Raw genomic sequence first — 16051 nt, forward strand, 5'->3', positions numbered from 1 at the left:
GTTCCGTGATTGTTTGTTTTCTCGAAGCTCAAATTTCGGAATGCATTATAATCATCTGGAGGCGTGTTTGAAAACATTAATAAGTGCTGCCAGGCGTTCCCTTCTTTCCTCTCGCCCTCCCCCCACCTCCTAATTTTTCTTCTAGCTCCATTTTTCGCGCGGTCTCATTTTCGCCCAAACTTTACTAGAACGCCTGCTCTGCAGGCTAATCCCTGAGAGACATCCAAACACCACGGCTAAGCATGTACAGCGAGACCGCTTCCTTGTTTTAACCACCAGACAATCGACCTCTTCAACAAGTCTGCAAAGCCCGAAATGCGAGTTGCTGTTTCAAAATGTTTATTTACGAAGATTTGTAACCCAACTAAAACAAAGAACCGGTTTAGAGAGGCTGTACATTCAAGATCATTAAAAGAAGAACGATATTGATGTTTGCGTCGCCTCCGAAATGCACCTTGAGCCAGATAAACCTGAATCTATTGTCAATATACCTATATAAAACATATTCAGACGGGAAAGGAACTGGTCAAGAGTGGTTTTGAGGAAAAAAGGGGGAATTGCTGTTTATGTGAGAAGTAACCTTGATGTTGTTGATGTTTATAAATTAAAAGTACGCAGTTTAATTTTTAGATATGATCTTTTATAAATACGCAGCAAGTTCTATTTCTCACATATGTATATTTCAGCTCACCGCACATGTTTTTATTTATCTCGGGATATTCATATTTTATCCGAGATTTATTAAAGATTTATGTGCCTCCGATGCATATTTCGAGTTATGGTGCACGCGGAAAGTGTGGAGAGTACAAGAGAGGAGTTGCTCGAAGCGCAAGCGCGAGCGTTCGGAGTTATCAATGCAACACTAAAAATAATACCGGCCGTTCAGAAAACTAAGAGGAAATTTTCTAAAATGACGAGTCCCGTGTGATAGATTTACCTCCTTGAATTGTTGGTTACTAGAATTGACGATCAGAAATTGCGTCGCTTTGTGTTGAAAACATTAAAAATTGTACGATTTCAAAGGAAAATCATCTATTGAACAACACTTTTGGTACATACATGCAGCAGCTCTTCAGAATAACATTCACCCCAACGTCGCGAGGCCTCAGTCGAAGTAAAAAAACTCAGTTTTGTTTTCAGCCACATTCACACATCGCGTTTGGCATATAGAAAGTGTTGTCGACTCCAAAACTAACTCCGTTGCTTTGAAGAGTTACAAGCCCATTGTTTTTAGAAACGATTAACATTTTAGCACATTTTCTTTTCAAATATAGCTCCAAAAGGTTAAAGGGAAAACAATCTTGAAAGTTTAGAAACTTCGCGGGTAAACTCGATAGGAACTTTTCGCCGCCAATGAAGTCAGCCTGAACAATCTCTATCAACCATCCATTTTTCATAAATTATAAGCCAATTAGAGAGCACGTTATGATATGATTATGATATAACATTAAATGAACAGCTGAGATGTAAGGAATCATCACGATATACCCTTACCTGACCATTTATTATCAGCAGTCTGTGCACCATGCCCATTGCTACCCCCTGACCATGATTCGTATCCAGGATTCCCTGTTGTGTTTGTGCTGGCGTCACATCCTTCATGTCTTGACTCAGCTCTATGTACCCCTCCTCCGCCTCCAGCTATTATCAAAGGTGTGTTGGCTCCTCTCACCACAAACGTTCCTCCACCACCTCCAGAGGAGTAATCGAGCGTGTTTATTCCTCCTTCTTGATCAACAAGTATCTGAATGACTTCACCCTTGTTTAAGCGGAACGTTCCAATCGTTCTCACTCCTCTCCCTCGGTACTTAGTGGCAGAACCAGTCATTTTTGCTCCTCTTCCTCGGTACTGAGTACTGTTAGCGCATATATCGTACCCTCCTGCAGCTGCTATTGCTTTCATTCTGTAGTCACCAGTGTACGGCACAGTCCACTGTTGAACTCCGCTGGACAGTGTGACTTGCCTGTCATGATCCTGACCTGTGTAGTGACTGCCCAGCGTTGTTGGACCAATTCTTCCACTGGCGTTGAGGTTTGTAGAAACGGCCTTGAAAGCTGAAAGGGAAGGGTTAAGTTATCTACATCGTTATAACCATAATTGGTTTAGCTTTTTACTTTCATTAAAGGTAGATGTAAATGACAAGGACACATCGAAACCAGTCGCTAGACATTTTAATTTACCTAATCATTCTAAGCAACATATGGCAATCTGCGGTCTTTCCTTGCACTTAGGTGGCACGGAAGCCGTAAAAATCTTGAACAAAAGCTTATCTTTCAAACCGGCAGTCTAAATCCCACAGGGATCAATGAACGCTTTTCATTCCACTAATTTATTCATGTTTTTCTCGTTGCCATGCACCCACCAATAACGTAGCTCCATTTTCTGCCTTTAAAAGCACACACGACCCACAATTCCTCTTTTCGCTCCGACGAAGGGCTAACGCTCGAAACGTCAGCTTTTATAATCATTACGGTGGCCAATTTACCATTTCAACTTTGTTGATATATCCAAGAATTAAATCCCCTGGTTCAGTGCCCCTGAGATCAAAATTTTCGTACATCATTTTTTTTTCCATTTTCGTGTTCAGTGTGTCTCCTTCACCTACTCTGCCAAATATCAGTTTACACCGAGCACCAGAAATATCTTTTTTTGGGCCGTTAAATTCACGATTTCGCGTCTGCCATAATTTGATGATGTTCCGGAAGTTGATCACAGGACTCAGAGGAAGTGACGTCAAAGGCTCAACGCGAAAAACTCACATGGCAAAATGTCAAGCAAACATAACAGAGTGCTTTACTCTATTCTTACAAAAACTAAACCAAAATGACTGGGCATCGATGCGTAATTCAAAGCTGAAGTAATCGTACAGACCACGTTGCAGGTATTTCTCTGCATCGGAGCCTTGCAAATAGATCAGAGCGGGAAAAACGGATGCGATTTGTGCGACCTCGCCGAGTAAACTTCAATCCTACAGAAATATTTGTGATCTACTCTGAACACTTCTCGGAGGACTGTTTCGAGAGATCTGTGTACTTTGAAGGATCTAGGCGAAGAATTCTGTCGGGTTCAATGCCTACCTTTCAAGAGGAGAAGGGACGAGAAAAACCGTGCTCAGTGCGATCTCGACGTCGCAAAGCGAAGTCTACGAACCTCCACGGATTTTGTCACCTTTACATATGAGCTGATCAATATCTACCTTTAACAACTCTCAGGCAGAATACCTTACACAAAGGAAAGTACTCGGTGAACATTGAATGATAAAATAGCCCAATTGAGGACTGAGATTTCTGACCTCAAAGAGCTCACTTTTATACAAAAGAGATGAAAAATATAATTGTGTGCTCTGATTCTAAAAGAATCTGGCTTTAATATCAGCGAAAGCAGAACAAATAGCTTAAGACACAGAGCGTAAAAACACTTTAAAATGTAGGCTTGCAGCCAAAAAAAACAGAAAATTAAAATTTCTTTAAAAACCTGTCAAACTATCAACCATCTGACAGCCAAGTCAGCGTGCTATCAAAGTGTCTCAAATTCATCACAACGCCCTTGATGAAGGAATTTAAAATCAGGCCAACTTTTGCGAGATTTATTCGCAAGACGAATGTGCCTCCGTTACACCTTTTACGGACAAAACACAGAACTACTTCTGTTTCATATCAAACTGAATGCCACCGGTTCAGTCTTCTATCGTCCTTCAGAGCTACTTGGAAAATTGTCATAACGCTACTTGCGGACTGCATCTAAGCCAAAAAATACTTTGTAACGCAATGAGGTCAGGGCTCTAAAAGACTTGAAACAAACTCTGCTTTAAACCTCACCGATTAAGCATCACAACAATAGTCATCATGAATAAGACAGAAAAAACAACAGAGGCCAAAGTGCAACTCAACAACAGAGTTCACTTCAAACCTCTCAAAGCACCGATGGTAAGAAACAGGTAGGAAAGGGTTAATGAGATCATTAACCAAATGCATCGGGGAAAACACATTGATGGCTTAGAAATGGCTTTCACAAACTCCCAATATCTGCCTTCGGATACACAATTAGCCATTGCCGAGAAATATTTATACTAATCACCCGATCATTTCTTAGAAAAAAGGAAAATCCCTTACGACAAGCAAAAAATACAGTTTGAGTTTGCCACATGGGGAGTTCGCGCCGTTCTGTGTATATCTTTATTCGCATGGCAAAAATGCATCGTTTGTTGGCGCAAAACCATCCACAGAAGCTTCAGATGATTTCTGGGACAGTTCATCGTCTGAAAAAGTCGACATTTCCCGACTGACAACGAAACAGTTCTCAAAACAGTAATATGTGTGATTCTCTGTGCAACGAACAAAGAGAGTTGTGACAAAGCAAAGCATAAGTTTGTTGAGCCTTTGACGTCATGACGACGTTTTTGCGGGCTCGGCTGGAACATGTTTTCAGCAATGGCGGACGATTTTTGGACGACTTTGAAGCGATAAAATTGGTCATCGAAGGTTTGTTTTGAGTCTTTAATGGCAAACAGGGTCTTAACTTGACCCAATTCAACATTGTGTAGACAATTTCGGCCAAAAAAAAATGGTCAATTTTCGTCTCAGGGGCACTTTAATGAGTCATATTTCAACGGCAGGCATCACAACCTCATTACGTTCAAAAAGTTATTATAAATAAACCCTCAAGGGTTACCCCTTATGGGGAAAAATTTATAGGTAAAGAAAGCGGGGAATCTATCTATCCTAACTCTGGGTCTCCAGATCTCTACAAAGAGGCAATCCCCTGAGCGAAGATTGTACCCGACATAATTTGCGTTGCACAGAAAACATTACGGAACTTAAGCACCGGTCATTTTAGAGGCAACGGCAACTTTAGCGACCGAAAGAGCCTGGGAAGAGAACGTCGTTCCCGCCAAAATATAAACGTTAAGCAGCTAGACGAGGTTTGCGGCAGCGACGTCGGTAGTAAACTCTGTTCGCTTTTAAGATAAGCTGTATGAGAGCATGTCATCCTTCAGTGAGATGAGAAACCTATTTCTTTTTTTGTACGATAGTAAAATCATCAGTGATGAAGAATTTTTGACCTTGTACGAAAGTTACAGCCCCAAGAATCCAGAATTCCCTTACAGCTCCTACCCAAAGTTTGATTTCGACCAGATGGATGAATCAGAGTGTTTAGCGGAGTTCAGAGTGCGAAAACAGGACATAACGTTATTGGCAAATGTCCTTCAATTACCAGACACTACATGCTGTCCACAAAGAACAACGTGTGTCCGAACTGAAGGGTTTTGTATGCTTCTGAAGCGCTTCTCGTATCCATATCGCTATTCAGACATGATTCATCGTCTGGGGTAAAGTCCAAGGTAGCTAAAAGCGCGTTTTATTGGTAGAAAACGTCTAAGCACGTGAAAATTGCGTGGAAAATTGGCTCACTGTACCATTTTGTTCCTTGTGGAATATTTTTCATTGAGGTAGAATTATGTCATAAAAGCTACGTTGTTTTTCATGGAAAATGGCGGCATTTTCTCTGTGGAAGTCCAGTCCATACTGGTGAGTAAAAAAGTAAACACGTAATTGTAGAAAGAAAAGAAACGGATATTTAAGACGCCAGTCGAAGTAGAAAGTAAGTATAACTTGGTGATGTTTTCAACCTTTGCAAAAAGAGGAACCACAAGGCAAAAACAAGATAATCAATCAAATATGATTTATGCAAATGATTTCGCTAGTTTTACCTGAGTCAGGAAACCTAGCCCTTACCAACAACTCACTCTCGTGCTAAATTCGTGTTAGGCCTTTAGCTGACGATGCGTGCGTTTTGAGTGGTACACAAAACATGCACATTTTAACTTGAAAATGGTAGAAGAAAATTTCCTGACGACCTTTCTAATCCCAACAGATCATAGCGAAAAAGGTCTCACAAAGGACATGAACTGTTACACTGAGTAGATGAGCTCGCAATTCTTGTACATGTCATTCTTACCTAGTTCTTTACCCGAAATTCAAAATGGAGTCGCTGATTAACTCCTATATAGCAATGAATTATCCCTTAGTCGAGAAAACGAAATAAAGTAAGCATGGGACTGCGTCAACAATAGTTAAACTGTCCCTTTCTTTCAATTATTCTTCCACTTCGAAGGCGCGCAATTAGGGGAGCACTAGTTGAACTGCCCTCTCTTTTATCATTCTTCGACTTCGGGAGCGCGGGAATACGGGAGCACTAGTTTAACGGCCCTATCATTTCGTCATTCTTGGATTTCGAGAAAGCTGGAATGCAGAACCAATGGTTACACGTCCTTTCTTTTAATATCATTTTTCGAAATCGGGACTGCGGGAGCAATCCATTCATAACGGCCAAAAGTGGCCGGGTAGTCTGAAGTTGCTCCCATCAACATCTCAAGCAATACTTGCTTCAATGTTTTCTCTCATGTTTCACTTAGTCTCCTCCAGAACGAAGAGTAGCCATAGTCGTACAACGAAGACGCGAACCGCTCTCTCCGAGTCACGTATTGATTCGCTTAAATTTAAAGATCTGTCAAACCCCAAATTAGCACGAACGCTCTGATTGGTGCAACATACAAAATACTTTAACCTGATTGGTTTGTGATACACAAAAAAACTCGCCAATCACATTGTTTTGAGAGACACCACCAAAGAATACGCCTATCACACTGCTTAGAGATATACAAAAAACACACCCCTATATACGCTAAAATAGAGTTTTTTATTTAATAACTAAAAATTGGATACAGGCTTTTGCTGGTATGTTCTGATTGGATGACCTGAGATACTCGACAACACTGAAAGTTCCCTGAAAGAGCACCACGCAGAATGATGTTTGAGGACCAATCATTTTCTATAGATGATCACATGGTTTTCAGGGGGAACGGATACAAAGTGTGATACATTTATCTTAATAAAGGTCTTGTTGTGTAGAATCGCTGAGTATTTTTACGAGTTGCATTGTTCCGCATTCGGATGATATTGATACACGCAAGATGTTTGGAGAGCACTAGAGAAGTTCTCGTCATGTTAAGGTAAATACAAACCAACAAGGGTTATGAATCTATTGTTTTCGATTAACTTTTGATGGTAATAATAATAATAATAATAATAATAATAATAATAATACCTTTATTTAGACACGATAATGTTTAAAGCTGAAAAGCTTGTGGGGTCGTGTGTAAATGCAAATAAACTCTAAATTAAACAAATTCAAATGATGATGGCTTTTGAAGATGGTTAACTGTCATAGTTACCTGTACAGTTCTTGCCATCGCCATTAAATCCTTCTTTGCAGCTGCAGTTGAAGGAACCTTCGGTATTATTACAGTGAGCATGGACACCACAGTTGTGGGTATCAGTGGCACATTCGTTTACATCTGAAGAAACAAATGCTTTCCGTTGAAAAGAAATAATGACAAATGATAAAAGCATATTCAAGAATTAGTCTGATCGTTTAACCTGTGAGAGGCGACTTTTTACAATACTCAAAATATCACTGAAAGCGCCCGCGTCAAACAATTTTTATCATTTAATCCACATAAACAACCAATCCAAAAATAAACAATCTGAAATCAAATTAACATATACATCATCAAGAAAGGACACAAGTCTTCTAAAGCAAAAGAGGACGCGAGACGTGCGTGACGTGATGCTTACAATGATTGCAGAATGAAAATAGAACTGTGCTTAAAAACACAGTAAACTTGACTAAACTCCAAACACAAATAGTATATGGTAGCCAAAACTAAACCAACACAATTTGTCTTCCACGACTCGTAAATCGTTTGACAACAGGAAGTAGTACTCTAGACACGAAACGCGTAATGAAATGAACACTGCAATCGATGCAAAGCATGATTAATGACACATTAGCAGCTGACTGATCCCTCTACATTACTATACACAGCTTTCTTATGAAAATCGTTGATGTTCCTATACGCTCGTCAAATTTAGGCAATATAACAAACTGATTTCGATGCTTGGAACAATTTAAGTGGACAGATTTCGTCGTTACCTGTGCATTTTTTGCCATCGCCATTAAACCCAGCCTTGCAGCTGCAGTTAAAGGAACCTTCGGTATTGTTGCACTCAGCATTGGCATCACAGTTGTGCGCATCTGTGGTACACTCGTCTACATCTGTAGAAACAAATCCTTTCCGTTAATAATGCAATTAAAAAAAATTGGTATAAGCTTTTGCATGTATGTTCTGATTGGATGACCCGTGATACTCGACAGGACTAAAAGCTCACTGAAAGTGCAACTCGTGGAATGATGTCTGCGGACCAGTCATTTTCCATCGGATGGGGAAAGAGGAGTTTGGGAGGATCACATGGTTTTCAGGGAGAATAGATACAAAGAGTGATACATATATCTTGATAAACTTTTGATTGTGTAGTATCGCTTAGTATTTTTACTAGTTGTGCCGTATTATGACGAGCCCTTCGGGCGAGTCAAAATGCATACAACGAGTAAAAATGTTATTCTTGGCTTGTGTCAGTGTTGGGTTGATTCCATTACAACGTATAATGGAACCCTAATGATTGGCATTAGAAAGAGCATTCTGATTGGTGGAAGAATACCCTAATGCTATGATTTAATTGGAACGTGATAAATACCTAAAGTGGCAATCTGATTGGTTTGTGATAAATGAAAAATAAGCAATCAGATTGGTAGGTGATACCTACCATAGTGCAGCAATATGACCGGTTTGTGATCCATGAAAAAAGCAGCAATCTGATTGGTACGAGCGACATACCACTCTTAACGCTGGCATCGAGTTATTAATTAGTTAATTTTTTTAAAATAACTCAATAATGGATGGACTTTCTCCAATGAAAAGGCGGAACATTTTCATATTTACTGCAGCTGAACTCGGTTTTGCATTTGCATGAGTAGGATTCGTCTGTGTTATTGCAAATTAACGCAATATAGATACACGCAAGATGTTTTGATAGCAAAAGAGAGGCTCTCGTCATGTTTAGGCAAATACAAACAAAAAAAAGAATTACGAATGCTGGGTAAACTCTAGATGGACAAATGTCATTATCTCCTGCGCAGTTGTGACGAATCCGCGCCACAAAGGTGGGTGCCCCCTAACACAAACAAAACGCAGAACATAAACGAGTCCGAGAACACACGCCACAATACAACTAAACGTAGGCCTAGAGATATTTATTATGCTAATTAAAACAATAAAGCGACTAACAATAACGATAATACAATGATCTAATTAATTTACAGGAATACGCTAACTTAAACTACAGTACACTAAAACTATTTACAAGATTATTACTATTAAGATAAAAAAAAGGTTTTTTTTTTTTTTTAGTTCAGTTCGGTTGGGTTTCACCTTACGCCCGCGTCCGTGTTCTTCTCTTGTCCACAAATCACCACGCTCCACCAACAAACAGTGCCCTGCCAAACCAAACTCCCGTTTCTCCAACCAGGTTCCTGTCTCACCAGTTCTCAACTTTGCTCGTTTCCTTCGTTTCAACTTTGCTTCGTCTTCTGACAACTTTGCAGTTTCCAACTTTTTACTTCTCGTAACTTGACTCGCTCAGACTTGTTATTGAATTAGTTACTATCTCTTCTTCCTTTAGCTCACAGTCTGGTAGATTCTTTGCACACCCGTTCCCCCGCAAATGGTTTTCTACCGTGAAATGGAACGATTGTTCTGAATGAATTTCTCAGAAATGATACTGTGCCGAGTCTCCGTTGACTCAAATTTTTCCACGCTCTTCGCTCGTAACTCACAAACCTTCACCTCACTTCTTCAAAAAAAAACCCACACCGTACCAAACCACCCAAATCCTTAAATACACATGGACGCAAGGTGCCCGAAAAGAATGAAGAAAACTATTTGATATACACAATAAAGGTTAATTACACAACAGGTTACACAAGTGAAGAATAAAAATTACGTAACAGATACAAATAATCACGAACTACACTGATCCTAAGAGAATAAAAAAAATAATTTACATTTAATAAATAAATTCCTAACACTTCCATGACACCTCCCCCCTTAAATAGCTATTTTTTGGGGACATGGAAACACAAAAATAGTGCTTAATTAAAGATTACATTAATATACTGTAGAGCAATATGAGGTATTTACGCCCTACTAAGGGCATCTACGTTACAATTTTGCTTACCACTCTTATGTTCTATTTTTATGTCGTACTCCTGTAAGGTAATGCTCCACCTTAATAGTTTCCTACTCTTGTCGCGAACCTGATTTAACCACACAAGGGGATTGTGATCCGTTTGCAGCTTAAAAGTTCGGCCATATAAATAATAGCGAAATAGCTCTACAGCCCAAACAATTCCTAAACATTCTTTTTCTGTGGTAGACAACTTTTCCTCTCTAGGCTGTAACTTTCTACTAGCATATGCTATGGGGTGTTCCTCCCCGTCCTGATCTTTCTGACTTAAGATGGCCCCAAGACCTCTATTTGACGCATCTACTTGCAAAATGAACTCGTCATTCCAGTGTGGTGGCCTCAAAACAGGGGGAGTCTGCATTGCAACTTTCAAATCCTGAAAAGCTGATTCATGATTAGTACTCCATTGAACCTTAGAGGGATTTTTACCCTTAGTGAGGTCGGTAAGGACAGCAGCCCGTTCCGAAAAATTTGGGATAAATTTCCTATAATACCCGATTAAGCCAAGAAAAGATCTTACCTGCTTCTTAGTTTCTGGTCTGGGATATTCTTTAATGGCTTGAACCAAAGCTGTGCGGGGCTGAATTCTATCACCTCCAACTCTGTGACCAACAAAATCGACCGTTGACATCGCGATCTTACATTTGGACGGCCTAGCATTCAGTTTGCACTCTCGTAAACGTTGTAAAACCTGTTGGAGCTCAAAAAGGTGTTGGGGAAAAGATGTTGACGTGTCAACCTCGACATCATCAATGTAGGCATCTGCAAAATCTAACCCCTGCAAGACTTTCTCAGACATCATCCTCTGAAAGGATGCTGGAGCTGTTTTCATACCAAAAGGCATAACTAAGAACTCATACAAGCCTTTGGTAGTAATAAATGCGGACTTTTCGATGGTAGAGGTCTCCAAGGGAATCTGCCAGTAACCTTTTGTGAGATCAATTGTACTAATGTACTTAGCAGAGGCAATCTTCTCAATCATACGTTCCATGGAGGGAATAGGATAAGCATCCATCTTTGTGACAGAATTCATTTTTCTGTAATCAACACACAGTCGTATTGTACCATCTGGTTTGGGAACAATGACAACAGGGGCCGCCCATGGACTAGTAGAATGGCGTATTATGCCCATTTCCAGCATATTTTCAATCTCTTTGTTAACCTCCTCCTCAAGTTTTTGAGGGACCTTATAAGGGGTGCACCTAATGGGTGGGGAATCACCCGTGTCGATTTTATGCACCGCTACATTGGTTAAATTTGGTTTTCCTGAAAATACATCAGAATACTCATGTAGCAAGTTTTTTACCTGTCGTCTTTGATCTTCCGTCAAATTATCAGAGATCACTACATCTTTACAAGTCTCATCGTGACCAAATGGGAAAACGTTGCTTTCGTGCGGCAGTGGCATCTCTGGGGACTCCGCCATTACTAAAGCAGCCATTTCATCACGGCTCTGCCATTTGCTAAGCAAATTAATGTGATAAGTGCGATGCTGTTTGTACATCTTGCCTGTATCAAGCTCATAATTCAATCCGTCCTCTAGTGCTCTAGTGACTTTGAAGGGTCCTTGCCATCTCATTTCTAATTTACTCCCAGGGGTGGGAAGCAAAACTAAGGCTTTGTCTCCAACTTCTAAGTGTCGTTTTGAACTATGAATATCATACAACCGTTTCTGCTTACCTTGGGCTTGCTTCAAGTTTTCTTGAACAACTTGTTGCATCGTTGCAAGTCTTCTTCGGATCTCAAGAACATGAGTTATCAGATTGTCTTCTAAAGATGATCCTTCCGACCAAGTCTCCTTGATAACGGCGAGGGGTCCTCTCACCGTATGTCCATAAAGTAATTCAAAGGGCGAGTAACCAGTGGACTCACAAGGAATCTCTCTATAAGCAAAGAGTAAGTATGGGAGATACTTGTCCCAGGTTTGAACCCGCTCTCGAACAAACTTCCTCAGCATACTCTTTAAAGTGCCGTTGAAACGCTCCACTAACCCATTTGCCTGGGGGTGGTACACTGATGTCTTAATCTTCGTTATGCCTAATTGCTCATACAGCTGGGCCATAAGCTTACTCATGAAATTGGAGCCCTGGTCAGACACTATCTTATCGGGGATACCCACCCTAGAGAAATACTGAATCAATGCATCTGCGACCGCTTTTGAGCTCGTTGACCGTAAAGGAATGGCCTCTGGGTATCGTGTAGCATAATCTACGATTGTTAAAATGTACCTGTAACCCGTTGTTGTCCTGGGTAATTCTCCTACAATGTCGATGGCAATTTTCTTAAAGGGTTCAGTAACAATATCTACAGGCCTCAAGGGTGCCCTTTTTGACTTCAGCTTCCTGGCTACCACCTGACATTGCGGGCAAGTTGCGCAATATTTGCGAACATCAAAGCTTAGACCAGGCCAGAAAAAATGTGCGGTTATGCGTTCAACTGTCTTCTTGCTACCCATATGACCTGACAAGGGGATTGTGTGACCAACACGCAGGATTTCATTCCTATAGGATTCTGGTACTACAATTCGATCAACAAACCTTGTTCCATTATGTTCTTCGGGAAGATATTTACGGTGCATCAGGAGGTCGTTAGTGAAGAAGTACCCATCCGATTCTTGTGGTGCCATTTTGGATGATTCCTTGCGTACTTTCTCGAGAGTCACGTCTGACTTCTGATCCGCTATCAGCTGGTTTCTGTCTCTATCTAGGATGTTTACTGGAGGTTTAACTTTACTAGGTTCTATTATCAAAGTATCACTCTCAGGATTCTTCTTACTTGTCTCTTCCTGTACCATGCCCTCAAATAACCTTTGCAAATCTCCTTCCTCTGGAGCTTCAGGCTTTATTTCTTTCTTCGCTAAACTCTTGACGGCGAGTGAATTTTCCCTGTCAATTAGCTCGTCTGCTTTCAATTGGGCTTCTTGTAATGCTTTCTGTCTCCTAGTCATCACGAAGGCCTCATCTCCACCAATGTCATCAGCTAGAACATTTCTCTCCCATTGGTCCAAAACATTTTGTCTCGACAGTGTTCTTCCAAAAGACGACCTGCCAAGTAAGCAATCTACGGGTAGCCTCTCCAACACTCCTACTAATTCTACGTGTTTACCTTCTTTGCTGTCAAATTCAACGTTTGCAAGTGGGACTGTAAGACGTTCTCCCGCAGCTGTTAATACTGTGATATTCTCCCCTGTGAAGGCTGTATTGTTTACATATCTTTTCTGGACTAAAGTCCTAGTACAACCAGAATCAATGACCATTTCTGCAAATTTCCCGTTTATTTTACCTCTAAGATTGCAAGGAGGGAACTGAGATTGTTCTGACGTTAGGGGTGTCATACACAGGAGGTATCCCTGTGAAGGCTTCCCACGGCCCTTTCCACAGTTGAACGACATGTGACCTGGTTTACCACATCTGTAACATTTAATTTCAGGCCTCGTGGTTCTACGGGCTGGAGGGGAGGATGGTTTGGAGGGTCTTACATGGTATTGGTCTTGTTTCTGTTCAGACAATAAGTTATCCGCCTTAACATCTGGCCTCTTCTTTTTCCCAAATTTCTCATAACTAGCGGTTGACATATACTTACCATCAACAAGTGGCCCTTTCCTAGATTGAACATGTAAATTAGCAAGGTTGCCAAGTTCTTCAGCAGTTTTGGGCTTTTGCTCCTTTAACCAAGCTCTAAGCTCAGGACTTACCGCATCAAGAAGTCGCTCCATCAATACCTGTTCAATTATCTTATCCGCATCACCAGTAGCCTCGGCAACAGCTATCCAGCGGATGAGATACCTTCGGGTTCTGTTTCCCCACTGGACGAAGTCCTCGTCGGGCTTTTTCTCTGAGGTTCGAAACCTATATCTATAGTGATCTGCGGTTAACTGGTAGGCTTTAATAATGCTTGCCTTACTCTCGTGGTAATCCTGGCATGCAGGGTCTGGGATTTCTAAATAAATAGACTTAGCCTTTTCAGTGAGCTTGGGTACTAAATTACCAACCCATTCCCCCTCGGGTAAGGATTGCGCCCTTGCAGTCATTTCAAAAATCCGGAAAAAATCATCTATATCTTCACTCTCCCTCATTTCCCTGATTTTGATAAACTTGGGCCTTTTAACCTCATTGTCACTTACCTGTTTCCTTTCAAACTCCCTTACAGCAAATTCTTCCTTTTCAGCTCTAAGGTTTCTGAGTCTCTCCTCCTCTCGTACCAAACGCCTTTCTTCTTCTTGGGCTTTTTGAGTTTCAAACTCCCTTCTCTCCCTCTCTAATTCCCTTTCAGCCTGACGCCTTTCTCTCTCCACCTCCCTTTCTAACTCCCTCATTTCTCTGTGTTCCTGACTAATTCTCTTCCGCAGTTCTAACATCTGCAGCTCACGCTCTTGTAACTGTAATTTCTGCTCAAAACTAAGACCAGTCTCCAAAGTTTCCTCCGCAAGGTTTTCTTCTGGTGCATCGAAACTCTGACCTATGCGATCTGAAGTTCTGAGTTTGCTCGCTAAAGTCTTAACACCATCCTTAGGAGAAAAATGAATACCTCGTTTGATAGCCTCAGCTCTAAGATCTTTAAGGACCCAGGAATCATAGCCGATCGCTGCAGTAGCCATATTAAATAATCGTATACTATTACCTTGCGTGTCTCCTGTTGAGCTGTTTATGTAAACCATTAAGGAGCGATCCCACTCCTGACACCAAAATATGTGACGAATCCGCGCCACAAAGGTGGGTGCCCCCTAACACAAACAAAACGCAGAACATAAACGAGTCCGAGAACACACGCCACAATACAACTAAACGTAGGCCTAGAGATATTTATTATGCTAATTAAAACAATAAAGCGACTAACAATAACGATAATACAATGATCTAATTAATTTACAGGAATACGCTAACTTAAACTACAGTACACTAAAACTATTTACAAGATTATTACTATTAAGATAAAAAAAAGGTTTTTTTTTTTTTTTAGTTCAGTTCGGTTGGGTTTCACCTTACGCCCGCGTCCGTGTTCTTCTCTTGTCCACAAATCACCACGCTCCACCAACAAACAGTGCCCTGCCAAACCAAACTCCCGTTTCTCCAACCAGGTTCCTGTCTCACCAGTTCTCAACTTTGCTCGTTTCCTTCGTTTCAACTTTGCTTCGTCTTCTGACAACTTTGCAGTTTCCAACTTTTTACTTCTCGTAACTTGACTCGCTCAGACTTGTTATTGAATTAGTTACTATCTCTTCTTCCTTTAGCTCACAGTCTGGTAGATTCTTTGCACACCCGTTCCCCCGCAAATGGTTTTCTACCGTGAAATGGAACGATTGTTCTGAATGAATTTCTCAGAAATGATACTGTGCCGAGTCTCCGTTGACTCAAATTTTTCCACGCTCTTCGCTCGTAACTCACAAACCTTCACCTCACTTCTTCAAAAAAAACCCACACCGTACCAAACCACCCAAATCCTTAAATACACATGGACGCAAGGTGCCCGAAAAGAATGAAGAAAACTATTTGATATACACAATAAAGGTTAATTACACAACAGTTTACACAAGTGAAGAATAAAAATTACGTAACAGATACAAATAATCACGAACTACACTGATCCTAAGAGAATAAAAAAAATAATTTACATTTAATAAATAAATTCCTAACACTTCCATGACAGCAGTTCTTGCCATCGTCATTAAACCCCTCTTTGCAGCTGCAGTTGAAGGAACCTTCGATATTGTTGCAGTGAGCATGGACACCACAGTTGTGGGTATCAGTGGCGCATTCGCTTACATCTTAAGAAGCAAATGCTTTCCGTTGAAAAAAAAATAGTGACAAATGATGAAGGCATATTCAAGAATTAGTCGTATTGTTTAACCTGTGATATGCGACTTTTTACAAGACTGAAATATCACATATACAACTAATCCAAAAGT

At 40.7% G+C, this 16051-nt stretch overlaps 2 protein-coding genes across 3 annotated transcripts in view; both read right to left on the bottom strand.

Moving 5' to 3' along the window:
- Window positions 1-16051, bottom strand: part of LOC111319198 (uncharacterized) — a 99239-nt gene that overhangs the window by 5573 nt on the left and 77615 nt on the right. The window contains exons 6-8 of the mRNA XM_088749251.1: window positions 7997-8119; window positions 7236-7358; window positions 1495-2055 (exon numbers count right to left, since the gene is read on the bottom strand). Of these exons, the coding sequence (XP_088605377.1) occupies window positions 1495-2055; window positions 7236-7358; window positions 7997-8119 (807 nt within the window). The remainder of the gene's footprint in view (window positions 1-1494; window positions 2056-7235; window positions 7359-7996; window positions 8120-16051) is intronic.
- Window positions 9140-15767, bottom strand: LOC148737064 (uncharacterized). Of its 2 annotated transcripts, XM_088747769.1 has the most exons (3): window positions 12684-15767; window positions 11453-12029; window positions 10604-10748 (listed from the first exon to the last, which is right to left on the bottom strand). In XM_088747769.1, exons 1-3 carry the CDS (start codon window positions 14801-14803, stop codon window positions 10737-10739), a joined length of 2709 nt encoding a protein of 902 aa, XP_088603895.1. In that variant the 5' UTR covers window positions 14804-15767; the 3' UTR covers window positions 10604-10736. The 2 variants fall into 2 exon arrangements, with proteins under 2 accessions (XP_088603894.1, XP_088603895.1); XM_088747768.1 differs by having other exon boundaries at window positions 9140-12029.

Source organism: Stylophora pistillata, chromosome 2 (genome assembly GCF_964205215.1).
Source record: "Stylophora pistillata chromosome 2, jaStyPist1.2, whole genome shotgun sequence".
Lineage (NCBI taxonomy): Eukaryota > Metazoa > Cnidaria > Anthozoa > Scleractinia > Pocilloporidae > Stylophora > Stylophora pistillata.